This window comes from Octopus bimaculoides, chromosome 1, assembly GCF_046866305.1.
Source record: "Octopus bimaculoides isolate indiv1 chromosome 1, ASM4686630v1, whole genome shotgun sequence".
In the NCBI taxonomy this organism is placed as follows: domain Eukaryota; kingdom Metazoa; phylum Mollusca; class Cephalopoda; order Octopoda; family Octopodidae; genus Octopus; species Octopus bimaculoides.
In genome coordinates this window covers 155,891,635-155,911,883 of record NC_142928.1, presented here as the reverse complement: position 1 = coordinate 155,911,883, position 20,249 = coordinate 155,891,635, and the positions used below count along the sequence as shown (strand labels likewise).

Genomic DNA, 20,249 nt, shown 5'->3' with positions numbered 1-20,249 from the left:
CGCTTTCCATGCTAGCATGGGTTGGACGATTTGACTGAGGACTGGTGAAACCAGATGGCTACACCAGGCTCCAATCTGATTTGGCAGAGTTTCTACAGCTGGATGCCCTTCCTAACGCCAACCACTCAGAGAGTGTAGTGGGTGCTTTTTACATGCCACCGACACGAAGGCCAGTCAGGCGGTACTGGCAACGGCCACGCTCAAAATGGTGCATTTCATGTGCCACCCGCACAAGAGCCAGTCCAGGGGCACTGGCAACGATCTCGCTCGAAAGAGATTTTAATGTCTGGTTTAGATCTTTAAATGAAAATTATTATTATTAACAGTTGTTCAATTTGAATTTTCAAAGGTAAAAAAAAATAATAAAAAAAAAGAAAAAAGTGGCATTCCTTCGGTTACAATGACAAAGGCTCCAGTTGATCCGATCAACGGAACAGCCTGCTCAGAAAATTAAAGTACGAGTGGCTGAGCACTCCACAGATATGCATACCTTTCACATTGTTCTCAGGAAGATTCAGCATAACACAGAGTGTGACATGCTTGGCTCTCTGATTTACAAGTACAACTCACTTCTGCAAGCTGAGTGGACTGGAGCAATGTGAAGTAAAGCATCTTACTCAAGGACACAACATGCCACCAGGAATCGAACTCACAACCTTATGATTGTGAGCTGAATACTTTAACCACATGCATTCACAAATTTTCTAATTATGATAATTCTGAACAGTAAATATATTTTCTTAAAAAATACATTACGCCAATATTATTATTGAAATGGATTAGTTATTTTAATCTTCAACTGAAAATTATTTCCCCTCCAATATAATAATTGTAAATAGTGAGTATATTTTCTTAAGTGAATAAACCAAAAGTAATAGTGTAAATGGGTGCAATGGAATGAGACCGTTCTCAGAGAACAGTCTTTAAAGAGAAACCATAGTAAGAACAATTGGCAAATTGGCAGAAACTGAGATGTTTAAAAGAGCACTTTCACAATTGTTATCAATGACCTTTCTAAATTATTAGGCAATCAACATTTAAATTTTAAAAGTTAACATTAAAACATTAACTCAGTGTTTCTCAACCATTTTTTTTTTTTTACCTATGGATCCCTTTGATTCCTATTTTACTCAAATCCTCCTCATCATCATCATCGTTTAACGTCCGCTTTCCATGCTAGCATGGGTTGGACGATTTGACTGAGGACTGGTGAAACCAGATGGCTACACCAGGCTCCAATCTGATTTGGCAGAGTTTCTACAGCTGGATGCCCTTCCTAACGCCAACCACTCAGAGAGTGTAGTGGGTGCTTTTTACGTGCCACCGACACGAAGGCCAGTCAGGCGGTACTGGCAAGGGCCACGCTCAAAATGGTGTATTTTATGTGCCACCCGCACAAGAGCCAGTCCAGGGGCACTGGCAACGATCTCACTCGAAAGTCCTTACACATGCCGCGGGCACAAGTGCCAGAAAGGCGATGCTAGGCACAAAATCCTATTATATTTTTATAATTATATACTATTAGGAATTGTATAAAAAAAAAATTTAATATTTTGTATATTGTTGAAGAGTAAGAAATTTAGTGCAGATAAATTTGAACAACAAAATCTTATCATCATCATCATCGTTTAACGTCCGCTTTCCATGCTAGCATGGGTTGGACGATTTGACTGAGGACTGGTGAAACCGGATGGCAACACCAGGCTCCAATCTAATTTGGCAGAGTTTCTACAGCTGGATGCCCTTCCTAACGCCAACCACTCAGAGAGTGTAGTGCGTGCTTTTACGTGTCACCCGCACGAAAACGGCCACGCTCGAAATGGTGTCTTTTATGTGCCACCCGCACAAGCCAGTCCAGGGGCACTGGCAACGATCTCACTCGAAAATCCTACGGGAGCCAGTCAGGCGGTACTGGCAACGGCCACGCTCAAAATGGTGCATCTCATGTGCCACCCGCACAAGAGCCAATCCAGGGGCACTGGCAACGATCTTACTTGGCTTGCCGGGTCTTCTCACGCACAGCACATTTCCAAAGGTCTCGGTCAGTAGTCATCGCCTCGGTGAGGCCCAATGTACGAAGGTCTTGTCTCACCACCTCAGCCCAGGTCTTCCTGGGCCTACCTCTTCCACGGGTTCCCTCAACTGTTAGGGTGTGGCACTTTTTCACGCAGCTATCCTCATCCATTCTCACCACATGTCCATACCAGCGCAATCGTCTCTCTTGCACACCACAACTGATGCTTCTAATGTTCAGCTTTTCTCTCAAGATACTTACACTCTGACGAGTATTCACATTGACATTACACATCCAACGGAGCATACTGGCTTCATTCCTTGCGAGCTTACGTATGTCCTCAGCAGTTACAGCCCATGTTTCACTGCCATGTAGCATGGCTGTTCATACGCATGCGTCATACAGTCTGCCTTTTACTCTGAGTGAGAGTCCCTTTGTCGCCAGCAGGGGTAAGAGCTCTCTAAACTTTGCCCAGGCTATTCTTATTCTAGCAGCTACACTTTCAGCGCACCCACCCCCACTACTAACTTGGTCGCCCAGATAGCGGAAGCTATCGACTACCTCTAGTTTTTCACCCTGGAATGAGATAGAAGTTGTTTCCTGTTTGTTTACAGTCTTTATTGCACCTGAACATCTGCCCCCAATTGATAATCACTACATTAAACAAACATTTATTGATATATAAATACCATGAGCCAATGTGGGAGCTTCTAAATCAGTGGTTCCAAAATGTTTTACATTCTACTTGCAACACATTTTTAGAGTATACAAGAATACTTTGCCACATACAATAAATCACGAATGTATTAAAAAGAGAGTATTTATATATTTTAGCATATAAATATAAATAAAATATTTAACAGAAAATTATGAAGTACTAACTACTTAATTCTTGTAAGCAAATTACGATTATCAAGATTTTATATATAGAATTTCAGTTTGCATTTTGCATATTTTTTAAACTTAATTTTATTATTTTCACACTGCACCTTGTCACATCTCTTGGAAAGCTAGTATGCCATGGTGCATCATTTGCTAAAAATAGCAACCAAATCTCCTCCTAAACACACTCTTACTAACTCAAAAACATATTGGATAAAGTAATCCTAGATATACACTGTCTGAAATAGGAGGACTTTGATCAGATGTCTGCTCCATTAGGACAGACTTAGTGCTAAACAACAACTATCACATTTCTGTTATTTGATAATCCTTTGAAAAATTGTAATGCATTTTTTTCAAATGAAGCTGAAAATATGGAATAAATAACATTTAAGTAGCCCACATCAACAACTGCCAACAGATTTTGTTGATATATTTCAATTGATTTATCTAAGACAAAATATTTACTTTCCACAATTATCATAGTGCAAAAAGTAAAAACTAAATTATAACAGAGTGACTAACAAAATGCCTTGTAGTATTTAGATATGATATGAATAATGAGAACAAAGACACCACTTGGATGATGGTGACACTTGTTTACAACTATCAGATGATGTCAAGGCAAGGAGACAATAGCACACACACAAACACACTTCTTTCAGTTTCTGTCTAGCTAATCCACTCACAAGGTTTTGGTTTGCCTGGGGCTAAAGGAGAAGACATTTACCCAAGGTGTCACACAGAGGGGTTGAACCCAGAACTATAAGGCTGAAAAGCAAACTACTTACCACACATCCTTGCCTACATCTATTAATCAATATATTTCATACGGAGAACTAAACCAAATAAGCGTTCAACTCAATAAATACTGTAGGTGTAAACCATCTGAATAAAATGTTGATCATTAAACTTTAAGGACATAACTATTTTTTTTCATTTTCTTAAGTATGAGAACATTACTGCAATTGTTTAAACATACCGGAATAGCTAATTGGTCCAAAGTATCTTCAGCATCTAGATAGGAAAGTTTAGCTAAAGCATCTTCCCAGTGTGAAATTGCCATGTCTAAATTTTCTAGCCCTGTAAAAAGAAATATTTAAACAAGTATTTGAACCAATGAAGCTAGACAAATAAAGAAGATATGCAGATAAATAACATCAAACAACTCTTAGAAATTAGGTAATATATAGTAAGATTGAAAGAGTAGTCAAGAAAGTGCCATAATGAAGAGAAGAACTTTAAAAATATCAATAGAAGATATAGTTACAAGTGATTTCTTTAGCTGATTGTCTAATTGGAAAAAAAAATATTGTAAATATTTCATCAAGAATACAATGAGAAACGAAATAAATTAGGCTTTCAATTAAACATAAAAATAAAAAAAAAACAAGATCATTAATTTCACTGAGATAAATATAATTTTACTAGATCAATCATTTATGTTTTATTACTGTACTTCTCTTACATTTCTTCTAGTAAGCAACTGTCACTAACTGCAAAGGCTTACAAGGTGAGGCCATTGTGCTAAAAAGATGAAAATAATATCTCCTGGAAAGGATGGTTTATCACAGGTAATATTTCTATAACATCTGGTTACTGTTTCCAAAAATTAGTTCTACTGAAGTACATATAATTAAGTATATCAAGTATATTTATAATAAATTTCCTATGATGAATGCAAAATCTATGAACTGTTAGCACTGTATCAATACAGCTATTTTACTTCCCTGAACTACATACCATAGTATTTATAAGACGTATATCAAACAGGGCATGTAATTATGTTCATTAAGTTTGTTTAATCACAGAAACCAGTTATAAATAATGACAGCACTGCTACTAAAATGTCACAAAAAGAACCAAAGGCAATCCTTGTTGTTTGTTACTGCAGAATATAGCAAGTAACTTGAAGTGGAAGCAGCCATGATCTTTTTGCAGTGCCTCCAAGACTGGTGGGGAAAAGGTAGGAAGAAAGTGTGACTCAAGGATTGCTGAAATATGAAGTAATACATGCAGATATCAAGTAATTCTCAGACTTTATCTGATTGTTTGTAACAGATTGAAATCTGCTAAAAGATACTCAAGAACCAAGTGGTGGTATTAAAGTGGGCTAAACATTAGGCATCCCCTGCGATAAATGGCCCCAGCTCTTCTACACCACCCTTGGCCTGAAGAGCTATCTCATGCACTGGCACCCTTCGCACCCATCAGGATGAAGAGGCTCAATCACTCACTACAGATTAACTGCTCAGATATGAGTTAATTCTGTCGAGGATGACATTGGATCTATCACATAAATTTGGTTTTGAATCCCAACTGGAACAGTTTCACTTCAACAGGAATGATTTTACTTCACTTAATGCTCTTTTGGACCATTTCATTTCATTTCATTTCATTTCATTTCATTTCATTTCATTTCACTCAGTTCTTTTGGTAAAAGCATCAGTATTCACTTAATAGGTCTTGAGCTGGGTTGTGACAGAAAATGATGGTTGTTGATAAGCAGGAACTGCTCACAAATTTATGGTGATTAATTATTCAGTTTGAAAGCTTCCAAAGCAGTAGATTAGAAGAATAAGTAATGCATCAGACAAAATACTTTGAAGTACTTTTCTTAGCTTTTAAGAATCTAATCTGCTTTTTATCCTTCCAAAGCAGATAAACTAAATACCAATCAAGTGTTGTTATCAATATGATCGACTGATACTGGTGTCAAACAGGCTTCTTTATGCAAGAGACCATAGTTGAGAATTTCAAAAAGAACCATAATGCTGTTGGCACTTAAGGGTGTATGAGAGTATAAACTACAATACCACAGTATTCCTGTTAGAAAGAGCAGACCCAAGTATAATCAATTTTGAGAGACATTGTGCCTGTTGCAAATTAATAGTAGAAGCCTCCAATCCTTATATGTTTTACACAGCAATGAAAAAAACAGTGAAACCCAGACATGACTTATCTACTACACTTCCATAATCTCTGACAATACAATGTTACTTACCTAGCTGGCAGAGTTGTGCAGCTGTAAATTCTGTTGTTTCTACAACAGAATGAGTCAGTGTTGATGTTGATGAGGCCAAGCTTGAGTTAGAATTAGACACAGACAAAGCTTTATTTCTCACAAATGAGCGACTTGAAGTGGGACTTGAACAATTCTTAGACCAGGCAACATCTGTTAAAATAAATATATTTCAAAATGGTCATTAATTTATATATATATGTGCGGGTGACACGTAAAAGCACCCACTACACTCTCTGAGTGGTTGGCGTTAGGAAGGGCATCCAGCTGTAGAAACTCTGCCAAATTAGATTGGAGCCTGGTGTAGCCATCCGGTTGCACCAGTCCTCAGTCAAATCGTCCAACCCATGCTAGCATGGAAAGCGGACATTAAATGATGATGATGATGATGATATGTGTAGGAAAGAAGCTGCAAAAAGTAGAAGGGTGAATAAAAATGGAAAAAGAAAAATTAGTGCTAGTTTTAGAATTATTCAATGGAGATAGCTGCTCAATCCAGAAAGAGTGATGACTTCCAGTTCACCTAAAGAAATTTGTCCACAAGTTTGCATTTGCAGAAAATTTCAGATCTGGAATTCAGTAACATGGTGGGATTCTTAGATCTAAAAAGAGTATGCAATCATTTAGTTACATATAAACTGCATTTCTTAGATCCGTTAATATGAATTTTTCTATGATTTTTCACTTGATTGCATGTGTTGTGCAATTGGTCTGCAAACCCTATATGTGGCTAACCAACTTAGTGGCTTTACTTTTGTCAATTGCCAGAAAGAAGATAGGTGGTTTGCATAAAGTCTTTTGAAACTGTCTTCACACACACAAACATACCTAGATTTTGTGATACAGACAGGTAAGTAGAACTCAAAACATGTGTGTGTGTGTGTGTGTGTGTGTGTGTGTGTGTGTGTGTGTGTGTGTGTGTGTGTGTATGTGTGTGTGTGTGTGTGTGTGTGTGTATATATATATACATATATGTTTCATTTAATCTGCGTAAGTTACAGAGTTTGGTGCATTGACACTTATCAGAGTTTGATAAGTATCAATGCATGTAACACTTGGCCCTTGAATCACTCTGTAAACTCCACTAATCAAAAATACACACACACATTCGAACTCACACACAACAGGTATATTCTGTGTGCAAATACTCAGGTTAGGTAGTAGGCATTAATAGTCAACAAAAGGTGTGATCACTATGGGAAAATATGTAATATTTTGACAACAAACAATATAACTGTGAAATAAACTTTTTAACTTCACACACATGCCTAATCCTAACTACATTATATATGTATATATAATCATCATTGTGGGGGGACAAACACAGACACAGACATACATATACATATATATATATATATATATATATATACGACAGGCTTCTTTCAGTTTCTGTCTACCAAATCCACTCACAAGGCTATAGTAGAAGACACTTTCCCAAGTGCCACACAGTGGTCATTGGCAGTGCCATGTAAATGGCTCGTGTGAGTCATGGTCATTGATGGTGCCATGTAAATGGCACCTGTGAATCGCAGTTGTAGTCATTGCTGGTGTCATGTAAATGGCACCTGTGCATCGTAGTCACGAGCATTGCCAGTGCCATGTAAATGGTACCTGTGAATCGCAGTCACAGTTGTTGCTGGTGTCATGTAAATGGCACCCATGCTGGAGGCATGTAAAAGCACCCATTACACTCCTGGAGTGGTTGGCGTTAGGAAGGGCATCCAGCTATGGAAAGCATGCCTACATGGTGCCAACCACAGAACCTGGTGCAGTTCTCCAGCTCATCAACTCCAGTCAAATCATCTAACCCATGCCAGCATGGGTTAGATGATGATGATGATGATTATACAATAACTATAAAAACAATGCAAAAAATGGCCTTAAAAATGAGCAAATAAGAAAATAATTGATTAAAGTTGGCTTCACATTCTTTTGCAAACAATTACATCTGATAATGGTTGTAAAAGTCTTATTAACACTTCTTTATTAGGTCCTTCCTGAAATCGAAAATATTTAAATCCTTTTTGCTCCATCAAAATAAAAAAACAACTGTTAATAATGCACCATCACAGGCTACAACACATAATATTAGCTCAACATAAATTTAAGAAAACTTCATAAAAGAATCTTAAATCTACATACTATTCTTAACAATTATAATATATATTTGGTGCTGCCATTTGTTTCTAGGATTTGCCTTACTTATCTGTCTAGGTCTGCAGGTCGGTGAGGGTACTTTCCAAGGCACAAAGGTATAATTTTACTCAGAATGCAAAAAGCTAGAACAAATAGTGCAAGGCATCTGATCTGACATTCTTATAGTTCCACCAATCCACCTCACTGGATTGGTACCTTTTTTTTTTAAATCAATCCTGAAAGGGCAAAAGACAAAGCTGACCTTGGCGGGGATCTCAAGGTAGTCTATCCATTTATGGGGTTGTTTGAGAAAAGAAAAAGGTGAAACAGTAGAATTCAAGAAAAATAGTGATGGTCTGCATCAGCAAATAATAAGTACAAAAGGATAATATGGTGTGAGGCAGGGATCTTTCTTGGAGAAAGATAAAATGTACATTTAATATTTCTCTGGCAAAGAAACTCGCCCAAAATGTTAGATTTTTTTTTTCCTTGTGGAAAACAAACTGTTCAACACTTTTGCTACCACATTTCTGTGGTACTTTTGTTTTAATTAATTTTGAAAATAATCAAGAATTTAGTAAAATACCTTTCATATAAACCTGGTGTTTGAACATGAAATTTTGATGGAAGATTTTAAATCAAGATCACTTCATAGTAAGAAGGTTGAACTAAGAGCAGTATAATCACCATCATTATTTAACATCTGTTCTCCATGCTGGCATGGGTTGGACAGTTTGACAAGAACTGGCAACATCAAATGATAAAGACAATGACAATGATACTACTCCTGTTTCTATGATGCAAACTTCTTGCTTTGAAGTGATCTTGATTTAAAACTTTCCATCAAAATTTCATGTTAATTTATGTTCAAGCACCAGGTTAATATGAAAATGATTCTCCATAAAAAGGGTTAATATATAAATTTGTAAAAGTAGAAAATTTTCACTCTTAGAAAATAAGTTACAAATTGATCCCTCTCAATGTAACATAACAAAAAAATCAAACCAATATATATATATAAAGATTACCTCCATTTGTACCAGTTAGAGCAGTTCTTGAACGTGCTATTTTTGTTTGAGTACTCCGCCGATCTAAGGGTCTTTTCTTCTTTTCCTTTTTCCGTAATAGCAATGTGAGCAATCCTATAAGTGCAACTCCAAGGGATACACCAAATACAGTTATTTTCAAATGGGAATTAACCTTCAAGTGTTTAATGCCAGCCACACGAGCAGCCAGTTGGTTGAAAAGTTCTTTATTCATTTTTCACAGCCTGTAAATGAAACAGAGAAATAGATAACTGATTTTTAAAAAAAAAACTTCTTTTGATATACATGCACTTTTGCATTGATTTAGCCTTCAAATGACACCACCCCATGGGTTAGGCAAGCAGGCCAACATTCTCCTCTGATCAAAAAGGGGAGTAGAGCAATTCGACGTGGTTTGCTCAAGACCACAATGTCTGGCAACTGAACCCATGGTCTAGTGATCATGAGTGCAACAGCCTAACCACTAGGCCACACGCTTTCACAAAAGAGTAGTTGATTGAATTAATTTCACAGCAAGACTAAATACATACGGAAATGACTCCATATATTTATTTCCCCCATTAATACTTTGTATCCTTTCAGTATGGTGCTGACTACCTTCACATCCATAGCACCCAACACCATTTTGGTAACCTTGTCTGTGTATGCCAAAACACTTTTCCTCATGTCTCAGTTTGAATAACAAGGACCTCAGATTCTGCAGCAATAGCTTGAGATTTATAGCACATACAAAGAAAAAAGATGAGGACACACTTGACAGATTGAATAAGAGGTTCAGTCTGCCTGTTTAATCCAGCTTCTGAAAACAGGACTGATACAGGCTGCTTTGAGGACAGCTATCAAGTAGTGATGATGATGAACCACACTGAAAGATTTTTGATTGATCCAAATTAATCAGAGTCCCACTGAAGCTAGGTTTTGTTACTTTCCTTCTCTATAATGTTACACATGAGTTAGAAGGTGTCATGGTTAGACATGTTTAGGATCATGTTGTTCTACACTTTTCCAACCTCCGTACAAACAAGTGTTAATCTCTTTGCTAGAAATTTGGTGAAAATCTTAAACACTGCATCCAACAAAGCTATGGAATAGAAATTATCACCAACAATCCACTTGTATACTTTTTATCTTACAATAGTGCTACATTCTGGCTCACACAGCCAGGAATGTTCCCAGCTGTTGCAAGAGACATGATCATACAAGTCTGTTATGCAGCCATAAATTTCATACTGCATAATGAAACCAGATGGTTTTCTTGTCACACAAGTTATTGCTAATTACATCTCAGTTGCTCTTATCAGCGTTTTGCAACACTTTATATTCTCTGCAAGATAATAATTTCTAGTAATCACCATTTAATGCCCACTTTTCCATGCTTGCATGGGTTAGACAGAATTTGTGGAGGAAGATTTTCAATGGTTGGATGCCCTGCCAGTTACCAACCTTCACCTGTTTCCTGTATAATTAAATATATCAATCTCAGTATTTGGTATGTAGTTATTTAGTATTTTATCAACCTTACAAAGATAAAAAGCAAAGTCAATTGCAACAAGAAATGAACTTGGAACGCAAAGATATTGTTGCTAGAATAGGCAAATGGTCTGAAATTTGAGGAGAAGGATGAGTCAAATCAATTTCAACCCCAGAGGGATACAAAGCAAAGTTGACCTTGGCTAGATTTGAACCCAAGAAGTAAAGGGTCAGTAAAAGTACTGCAAGGCTAACAATTCTGACAAGTCACCACCCTTGTAACAACAGCAACAACAACAATTCTTTCTAAATGGAGTTAGCTGATTATAATGACCCCAGTACATGACTGGAACTTTAGTAACCCTAAAAGGATGAATGGCAAAGTTGACTGTGGTGGTAGTTGAACTCAAAATGTAAAGAGCTAGAAAAAAATGTCACTGAGCATTTTGTCTGATGTGCTTAATGATACTGCCAGCTCACTCCATTAATAACAATTCTTCCAAATTCTGGCACATTACCAGATGTTTTAAGAGAAGAGGGAGTAGTTGATCACATCCATCCCCTGTACTTGACTAGCATTTTATGTTACTGGCCCCAAAAAGATTAAAGACAACGTTGACCTCAACAGTATTTGATCCCAACATGTAAAAAAAAAAACAAAGAAATGCCACTAAGCACTTTGACATACTAATGATTCTGCCAGCTTGTCACCTTCATAATGACAATCCTTTCTTTTACAAGTACAAGGCCTAAAACTTTGAGGAAGGGGGCTAGCTGATTATATTTCCCCCTGTGGACAAGTGGTACTTATTTTATCAACCCACTAAAGGATGAAAGGCACCTGGGTGAAATTTGAACTCAGAATGTAAAGCTACAAGAAATGCAGCAATGCATTTTGTCCAGAGCAGTAAACAATTCTACCAACTTACATATTTTACTTAAACAGGGGCATTAAATAAGGTTGACATTACAAAGACAGGTAACATAAAGTGGTATTTACACACAAAATTGAATGGTTCCTGCCGGTGTGGGATAACACCATGGACAAATATAAGCTTAGCCCTTCATAAAATCTGAAATAAATTTGATAAAAGATAAACAACAAAACCTTGCTGCATTGACTGCAAACCCAGGTATCACCATCTGTAATGCAGTGGAGAGAAAATTAAACAGAGGAGTCTGACCAGCTGCTATCAATTTCTGCTGGTCACTATTGAGACTTCAGGTTTTCTTGAACTCCACACTAACATTTTCCTCCACAAAAACAGGATAACAGCTGTTGTGGGGCTCAGAAATGAGCCCCACAATGTGTAGTGACTACTGCAGCAACTGTCATGGACCATTCTCCGCAGCAACACCATGGCAGTCATGAACATGCCATTTATTCTGGGGTGTGTGGCCCGTAGCTCCCTCCTTCTCCATCTTCTACTGCTTAATCCTCTCCCACCTTTTTTTCTTTTGGTGTTTCTTTGTAATTAAATTGTGACAAATGAATATGTTTCAGTAAGATACTGTGAAACAAGAAAATTAAGAAAGCACTAGACTCATATACAGGGTGTCCCAAAAGTGACTGATGGGTTTCAATTATTAATAACTTCCTGAACTTTACAAATAAATACATCAAATTTTGATACAAATTAAAGGACATAATGGAAATTAATATGCACAAGTCAAATTTTGCAACACCACTACATCACATATGAAAAATGACATTGCTTAAATGGCAGCCATTTTCAGCTTCGCACATCTGTGCTCTTTTCAAAACTTGCACTATAACACCGTCAAAAGTTTCAGACCCCACTTCTCTGATTTCTCTATTGATGTTCTCCTTCAGCTGCACCAGAGTCTTTGGTTTGTTGATGTAAACCCTCTCTTTCAGGTATCCCTACAAGCAAAAATCCGGGCTAGTCAAGTCTGGGGAACATGAAGGCCATTCAAAATAGACCTTACACATGGTTCCAGCAAGTTAGGGCAAGAGAAACAATGCAGTTGCTATGGAAGTGCTTTGGAGAGAGAGAATAAACTCCCACTACAGCAATGCCAACTGGCCTTCATGTTCCCCAGACTTGACTAGCCTAGATTTTTTTCTTTTGAGGACACCTGAAAAAGATGGTTTACATCAACAAACGAGACCCTAGTGCAACTGCAGGAGAACATCAACAAAGAAATCAGAGAAGTGGGGTCTGAAACTTTTGAGGGTGTTATGGTGCAAGTTTTGGAAAGAGCACAGGCATGCAAAGCCAAAAATGGCTTCCATTTTAGCAATGTCATTTTTCATATGTGATGAAGTGGTGTTGCAAAATTTGACTTGTGCAAATTAATTTCCAGTATGTCCTTTATATTGTATCAAAATTTCACATGTTTAGCTGTAAAGTTAAGGAAGTTACTAAAAATTGAAATCCATCAGTGACTTTTGGGACACCCTGTACAAGTGACACAGTAATGCATTAGTTATGGTTATCACATGAAATGCATCACTGAGACAAAGCGTGTAAATGAGGTCAGCATGTGGTACAAACAAAAACAAAACAGTATGAAGCTTTGGATACAAACAAAATAAAATAGAACAACTCTAATAAGTACAAGCGATACTTCTGTTACATGTACTATAGGCGATTATTGAACACAAAATATACTATTTCACACTACACACTTGCAATGGATTCAATGAAGTTTACTGAGGCAGATTTTCTACAGCTGTATGCCCTTTCTGTTGCCAACACTTATGTGTTTCCCAAGCACAGTAACATTTCCCTGTGGTCAGACACTCAGACACATTTTTTATTTTAGAATATTAGAAATGAATGACACTACTTGTAGGACAGGGACATGCATTTATAACTATCACACCATGTCAAGACAAAGAGACACAAGCATATACACACAGATATATATGACAGACTTCTGTCAGTTTCTGTGTACCAAATCCACTCACAATGCTTTGGTCAGCCCAGGGCTATAGTAGAAGACACTAGCCTGAGGTTCCACACAGAGGGACTGAACTCCAAACCATGTGGTTGAGAAACAAATTTCTTAACCGCACAGCCACATTTGCACCTGCAACACAATTAGCAAAAAGAAAAAAAAAAAAATCAACTGCTTCAGAGCTATATTTGTCTAGTATGTAACTTGACCATATTTTGAAATTGAAGCATCATGGAAGAATTATTTCAGTCATTTAAAAATATAAAAACTGCTAGATTTCCTTTTAATTTATTCCATGAGTAGAACTGTGTCAGTGGCCAGGCTATTATTGTTTGACAAAAATGTTGAAACCTCGAGTGCCATATTTTAGTGAATTTAACTGTTTTATGTGTTTTAAATAGCTAAAATAGCTCTTCTGTGATGTAATTGCAAACTGACTATGACCAGGGGTAGATCAATCAGCAATAAGACAATACCAGCTAAACTACGATGTAAGATAGGATTTCATAACATAGGCGACACATGAAATCTTTCGAGCGAGATCGTTGCCAGTGCCCCTGAACTGGCTCTTGTGCGGGGCCGTCGTAGGATTTTCGAGCGAGATCGTTGCCGGTGCCCCTGGACTGGCTCTTGTGCGGGTGACACACGAGGTCTTTTGAGCGAGATGAGCGTGGCCGTTGCCAGTACCGCCTGACTGGCCTTCGTGCGGGTGACACGTAAAAGCACCCACTACACTCTCTGAGTGGTTGGCGTTAGGAAGGGCATCCAGCTGTAGAAACTCTGCCAAATCAGATTGGAGCCTGGTGTAGCCATCTAGTTTCACCAGTCCTCAGTCAAATCGTCCAACCCATGCTAGCATGGAAAGCAGACGTTAAACGACGACGACGACGTTGTTCAGAAGCTGTTCTCTGTCAAATGATTAACTCTGAAACACGAAGGCTTGTCTCTTGAAATTAGTGTCCAAAATAAAAACAAATTTAACAGAGAGCACAAGACCAGTGAATATTGCATTGAAGTGTTACATTCCTATAACACAGTCATACTATATCCAACACACATAAGCATCATAAAAGAGACATAGTAAGTATGAATGGAAAATAATAAGGAAGTGAGAAAAATATTGCAACAAATACACTTGTGATTGTATAGAGATTTATAACAAGGAACAAAATCGAAAAAATTGAAAGCAAAAAAGCAAAAACTTATAGACAGAAGGCATATTGAAAATAAAAACATCTGGCAACAGAGACTAAAAAATAGTCTACCACAAACCAATGAAAGCATCCTAAATATACCACATACAAAACAAAAGTTTTTTTTTTTTAATAAAGAAAGAAAGCACCACAACAAATACAATCATAACATGCAATAAGTATCACAAAACAAAGAAGAGTCGGAGTAATATTGAAGAATCAAAGACTTAACTGAATGTTACAAAGATAATAGGCATAAATACACTAGTCATTCCAGTAATAAACTACTTCCATCATAATAAACTGGAATTTAAGTTAGCGAAAGAGTAAAGCAGAAAAATCAAGAAATTACTGACAGCATTCTCAGTCACCATTCCAAAGCTGATATAGGGTGTGGTCTAATATAAACAGAAAACTACTACAAAATAACAACAATAGTACTAGAAAAAATACTTATATCAAATAAAAAGAAGCTAATAAGTGTAATAAGAAAATAGGGAAAAGCATAACACATTCCTCTTTATATATATATATATATATATATATATATATATATATATATATATATAATCATCGTACTATCTGTTTTCCATGCTGATATAGGTCGGATGGTTTGACAGGAGCCAACAAGTCAGAGAACTGTGCCAAGCTCCAATGTCTGCTTTAGCATAGCTTCTATGGATAGATGTCCTTCCAAATCCCAACCACTTTACAAAAACTATTAGGTGCTTTTTCATGCCACCAGCACTAGTGAAATTATCAAGTAAATCCACAAGACAAGACCCTCAACTGTGGGTAGGGGTAGTATTGAGGAAGGTGGTTTTATGCCAGATGATGAGAAGTTAAAGTATGATAGAGGGACAGAAACAGGTGTTTTGCAGTAGAGGAGGTACATGGCTACCTCAATTAGAAAAGAAAAGTTGGTCACACACACACACAAATGAGAATGATAATTACATTAATACACTTATATGAAACTAACTACGCTAAACAAGAAAGATTAAAACCTTAGTATTTAAACCGGCCATATCTGGTCCAAGTATTCTACCTGTTTTATGTTCAAACCAGTTAGAGTGGACCTCTCACACCTACCCTACAGTATCATTCTAAAACTATACAATCACATCATTGAAATCTCAAAGTTGCAAGATAATGCATGATTAATTCAAAACAATGTGAATAAATAAACAGAACATTTGACAGAATAATTTGAATGCTAAAGGATAAAATAGCAGAAAAGACAAAATCAAAACCAAATTCCAAAATTTTATCACCATCACTAAAGAAAATAAAAGAGAGAGAGAAGAAAATCCACTTTATAGCTAATATCCCACAGAATTCAACAGAAAGTAAGCCAGAGTGAAACCCAACAATATCTCAAAAACTCTGGACTAAATGCAAAAACAGAAAGTCTGCTTCTAGCTGCCCAAGAACAATGCCTAGCCACAAACAATTACAAAAAATAAAACAGTGGAAAGAGATGCTCACATCAAGTGCAGACTATGCAACTGACATGATGAGGTGGTTGACCACATCACCTGTAGCTACCCAGGCATTACTAAGCCTGAGTATATTCACAGATGTGACTGAGTCAATAGCTAATTCTAATAGGCAGTGTACAGACATGAAAATAAACAAGAAAGGGTATAAACATGTACCAAATATTAGATCAAACCAAAAATTGTTGATTACTATGTTAGATTCCAGTAAAGTGAAGCAGATTTATCACACCATAATATATTATAATATTGATTATGTATGTGTTTTTATAGGTGTTTTTATATTAAGTTAGAAAGATGAAGAGGGGGAGCAATGAGAGAGAAAAAAAAGAGAAACTTTCACAAAGTGAGAAAGAAGGGAGTGCTTGAGGAGACAAGTTGAAAGTTCTAATTGTAATTTCATGTCACTCATTCACAAAAATGTCAACATTTTACTGTTGGGTTTGTTTTAGTAAGATATCATGCTGTTTGCCATGGTCCTTCATTATATATCTGATATACACAAAGGGAAGGCGCATGGCTTGGTGGTTAGGGTATTTGACTTACAATCGTAAGGTTGTAAGTTCGATTCCTGGTGGCACTTTGTAACCTTGAGCAAGACACTTTACTTCATGTCCTTTAGTCCACACAACTAGCAAAAATGGGGCCTTGTCATGCTGAATCTCCCTGCGAACTACGTTAGGGTACACATGTCTTTCGAGCGTTCATTGATTTTCATTCATTTCATGAGCAGGCTGTTCCATTGACTAGATCAACAGGAATACTTGTCATTATAACTGACAGAGTGCCAATGATATGCACAATAACACAACAACAGAAAAAGCCCATCAATCTTGCTATTTTCAACATAATTTTCTTGATTGGATGCCCTTCATATTTCTAACCACTTAGCAGCATGAAATAGTATATTTTATTAAGCCATTGGTACTAGAGAGGTTGTCTGTTATACATTGTTCCCAAAAGGATGCCTTAATGACCAAAAAGGTTCCAATTAAGATCATTTTGTCCTTTATTTTTCTTGTATCATGTAGTTAATACTACAGTCATAGGTGTCATCTTTTTGACACAGTAGAGTGTGATTTACAGGAAATTTGGCAGTTATTTTTAGCAGGCCAAGGGAGTATGATACATTATTGACTTCTTTTAACTAAGCACAAAGCCAAGATTATTATCAATTTGACCCAAATGGGATTTGAACTTGGAACAGTTTGGTGCTGAACTGGAAACAAAAACTATCAACTCTATTGTTCCAATGTCTTAGTTATTATTACCATTGGCCTTTTAGCAAAATATTAATGCAACAACCATACTTAACAAAAAGCCCACAGATAAGATTATTTGATTTAAAACAGAAAAATAATCTCAACTTCATTTGTTGTACAATTCCTCCACATAAATCTCTCAAAAAGAAGTTATATAACAATTTAGATAACCTTTTTTTATGTGCTAATCTTAAGTTATATGTCAAACATTTATTAATGACTGTATTATCAATTTTCTCTCTCAGTTAATCTGTTAGGATTACTGTAGACTTGTAAGTTCCCTAAGTGATATTTAAAGGCACTAATCCAAATCTTATTCTTCTTTGATGAATGGCTCTATTTAAAATGAGAAATATTTCTTCTCTTCATGGTTAATTATCACACCTCAGCTTTTGATTTTTATTGAATTTCCATGATGATACAAACCTCTAACAATAATATTCCATTAAAGATTCTTTTTTTTTTTCAGCACTAATGCATCTCCTTGGGCTTTTATTCATTTGCAAATCATTCTTGGTACTAAAAAAGGGTCCCTTACTACTGTTGTAGGGGTTTCCTCAAATAAATTTAAAGTAAAGAATGAGTTATGATGTAAACTGATTTCATTCTTTAGTTCATGCCTCTGCACTAAGATTTTTCTTTTAGATTCAGAATTACAGAGGCTATGTTCCTGATATATATTCAAGCAGTAACCAGAATAAGAACAGAGTGAAAAAGGTTCATAGATGTATTGCTTCTGCTGGCAACAGAGATTTTCTCTTTAACACATTAACCACATGTACCACCAGTGGTTCCATCACAAACTTCACACAACTGCCATATGCACCACCAGTGGTGCATCATCATCATCATCATTTAATGTCTGCCTTCCATGCTAGCATGGGTGATTTTCATAATTTGAGAAAATATTTTATTCTTTATCTCTTTCTCTCTGCACCCTTAGTGTCTTTCTATCTTAGCTGCTATTTCCTGAGGTGAAGCTGGCCTTTTATCCTCAATGCACCCACCTGCTCCTGCCCCCAACACTTATACCGGAAATCTCTTCTCTTACACCGGAAACCCCTACAAGGCTCTGCCTTGTTTCTGTACCAGAAGACTTGCATAGCTCCCCACCACCACCACCAACAATCATCCACACTATTGCATGTGCCAAAAGGAGATGCATTACTTAGTAAATTAACAAATTTAACAAAGTAAATTAACAAACCACCTACTCCTTTTTCTTTATATGTAATGGACTTACCAATAGCAGCTCATTTACTTAATTTAAACATTGACCCATTTATGTTTGCAGCAATAATGCTTATATGACACTCACTTCCAATAGGTGCAGCAATTTTAACATGATTGAATGATGGTAGGTTAAAATGAGAACAACTGATGTGACATGTTTGTTATCAAACATTCATTGAAACCTTCTTTTCAGGTACTAAATATCATCCCCTCTTCCTATCTTCCCTCCCACATCCCTTTCCCAGTTCTCACAGTTGGCACTGTCAATGCAGGCACATTGAAAGGTAGGTCTAGTGAGATTGTTAGATGCTTGAATGGAGGCATGTTGATGTATGTTGCATTCAAGAGGTAAGGTGGAGAGGAGCTTCAGCCAGGTTCCTCACAGGCAAGACACATAGGTATAAAATCTTCTGGGAAGGTAACAGCAATGGGGTAGGTGGTGTGGGCATACTTCTTGCAAAGAAATGGGTGGATAAGGTCGTAGAGGTGGTCAGAGTGTGCGATAGAGTACTTAAGCTAAGGCTAGTTATGCAGAATAGTATAGTGACAATTATCTCTACCTATGCCCCACAAACGGATCTACCGAGTAAACAAAAGGGCTGTTTTTATGATATTCTTCTGCAGGCTACCTTGAAGACAAGTGACAAGGATCTTATTTTTGTGGCTGGGGATTTCAATGGGCCCGTCGGGCAGCTACCTGGTATCTTCCATGGTGTATCGGAATCAACAGTCGCTTAGTGAATAAAGCAATTAAGGACATGAAGACAGAGAAGGCTTCTGGCCCATCAGGTATTACTGCTGAGATACTCAGAATATCTTGTAGAGTAGGATATAGCCTAGTCACCCATATAGTTAATCAGGTTGTCCATAAGGGAGTCATACCCAATGATTGGTGTAGCAGCATCATAGTCAACTGCTACAAAGGCAAAGGTAACGCCTCAGACAGGAATAATTATAGAGGTATCGAATGTCTAAGACTAGGTGATGTCATGGAGAGGGTCATAACCCAATTAATTAGAGAGAGAATTAGCATAGATGAGATGCAGTTTGGATTTCTGCCAAGCAGGAGCACAACTGATGCTATATTCCTAGTTAGGCAACTGCAGGAGAAATAGCTAGCCAGAAATAAACTCCTCTACCTGGCTTTTGTTGACATGGAGAAAGCCTTTGACAGGGTCCCCCGCTCCCTTATCTGGTGATCAATGTGGAAGCTAGGGATAGATGAGTGGTTGGTGAGAGCTGTACAAGCCATGTACATGGACAGTCAGTAAGGTGAAGGTTAGCAATAAGTATAGCAAGGAATTCAGGGTACAAGCAGGGGTTCACCAAGGATCAGTTCTCACCCCCCTCTTGTTCATCATAGTCCTCCAGGCAATGGCAGAAGAATTTAAGATGGATGCCCCTGGGAGCTCCTCTGTGCTGATGACCTTGTTCTTATAGCTGAATCATTACCTGAACTAGAGAAGAAATGTCAGGCATGGAGGCAAGGTAAAGAATCAAAGGGCCTTAGAATTAATCTAGCTAAAACCAAAGTCTTAGTAAATAGGAGAGCAGACAAATCACA

The 20,249-nt window shown here is 37.2% G+C and overlaps 1 protein-coding gene across 4 annotated transcripts in view; it reads right to left on the bottom strand.

Moving 5' to 3' along the window:
• LOC106868429 (mitoguardin) overlaps positions 1-20,249 on the bottom strand; it is a 45,583-nt gene that overhangs the window by 12,478 nt on the left and 12,856 nt on the right. For 3 of the 4 annotated variants that reach the window (XM_014913677.3, XM_014913678.3, XM_014913673.3), the window contains exons 2-4: positions 9,086-9,327; positions 5,901-6,071; positions 3,879-3,979 (exon numbers count right to left, since the gene is read on the bottom strand). In XM_014913677.3, the coding sequence (XP_014769163.1) occupies positions 3,879-3,979; positions 5,901-6,071; positions 9,086-9,317 (504 nt within the window). In that variant the 5' untranslated portion in view covers positions 9,318-9,327. Of the gene's footprint in view, positions 1-3,878; positions 3,980-5,900; positions 6,072-9,085; positions 9,328-10,455; positions 10,560-20,249 lie in introns of all 4 variants that reach the window. The other variant, XM_014913676.3, reaches the window with a different exon arrangement.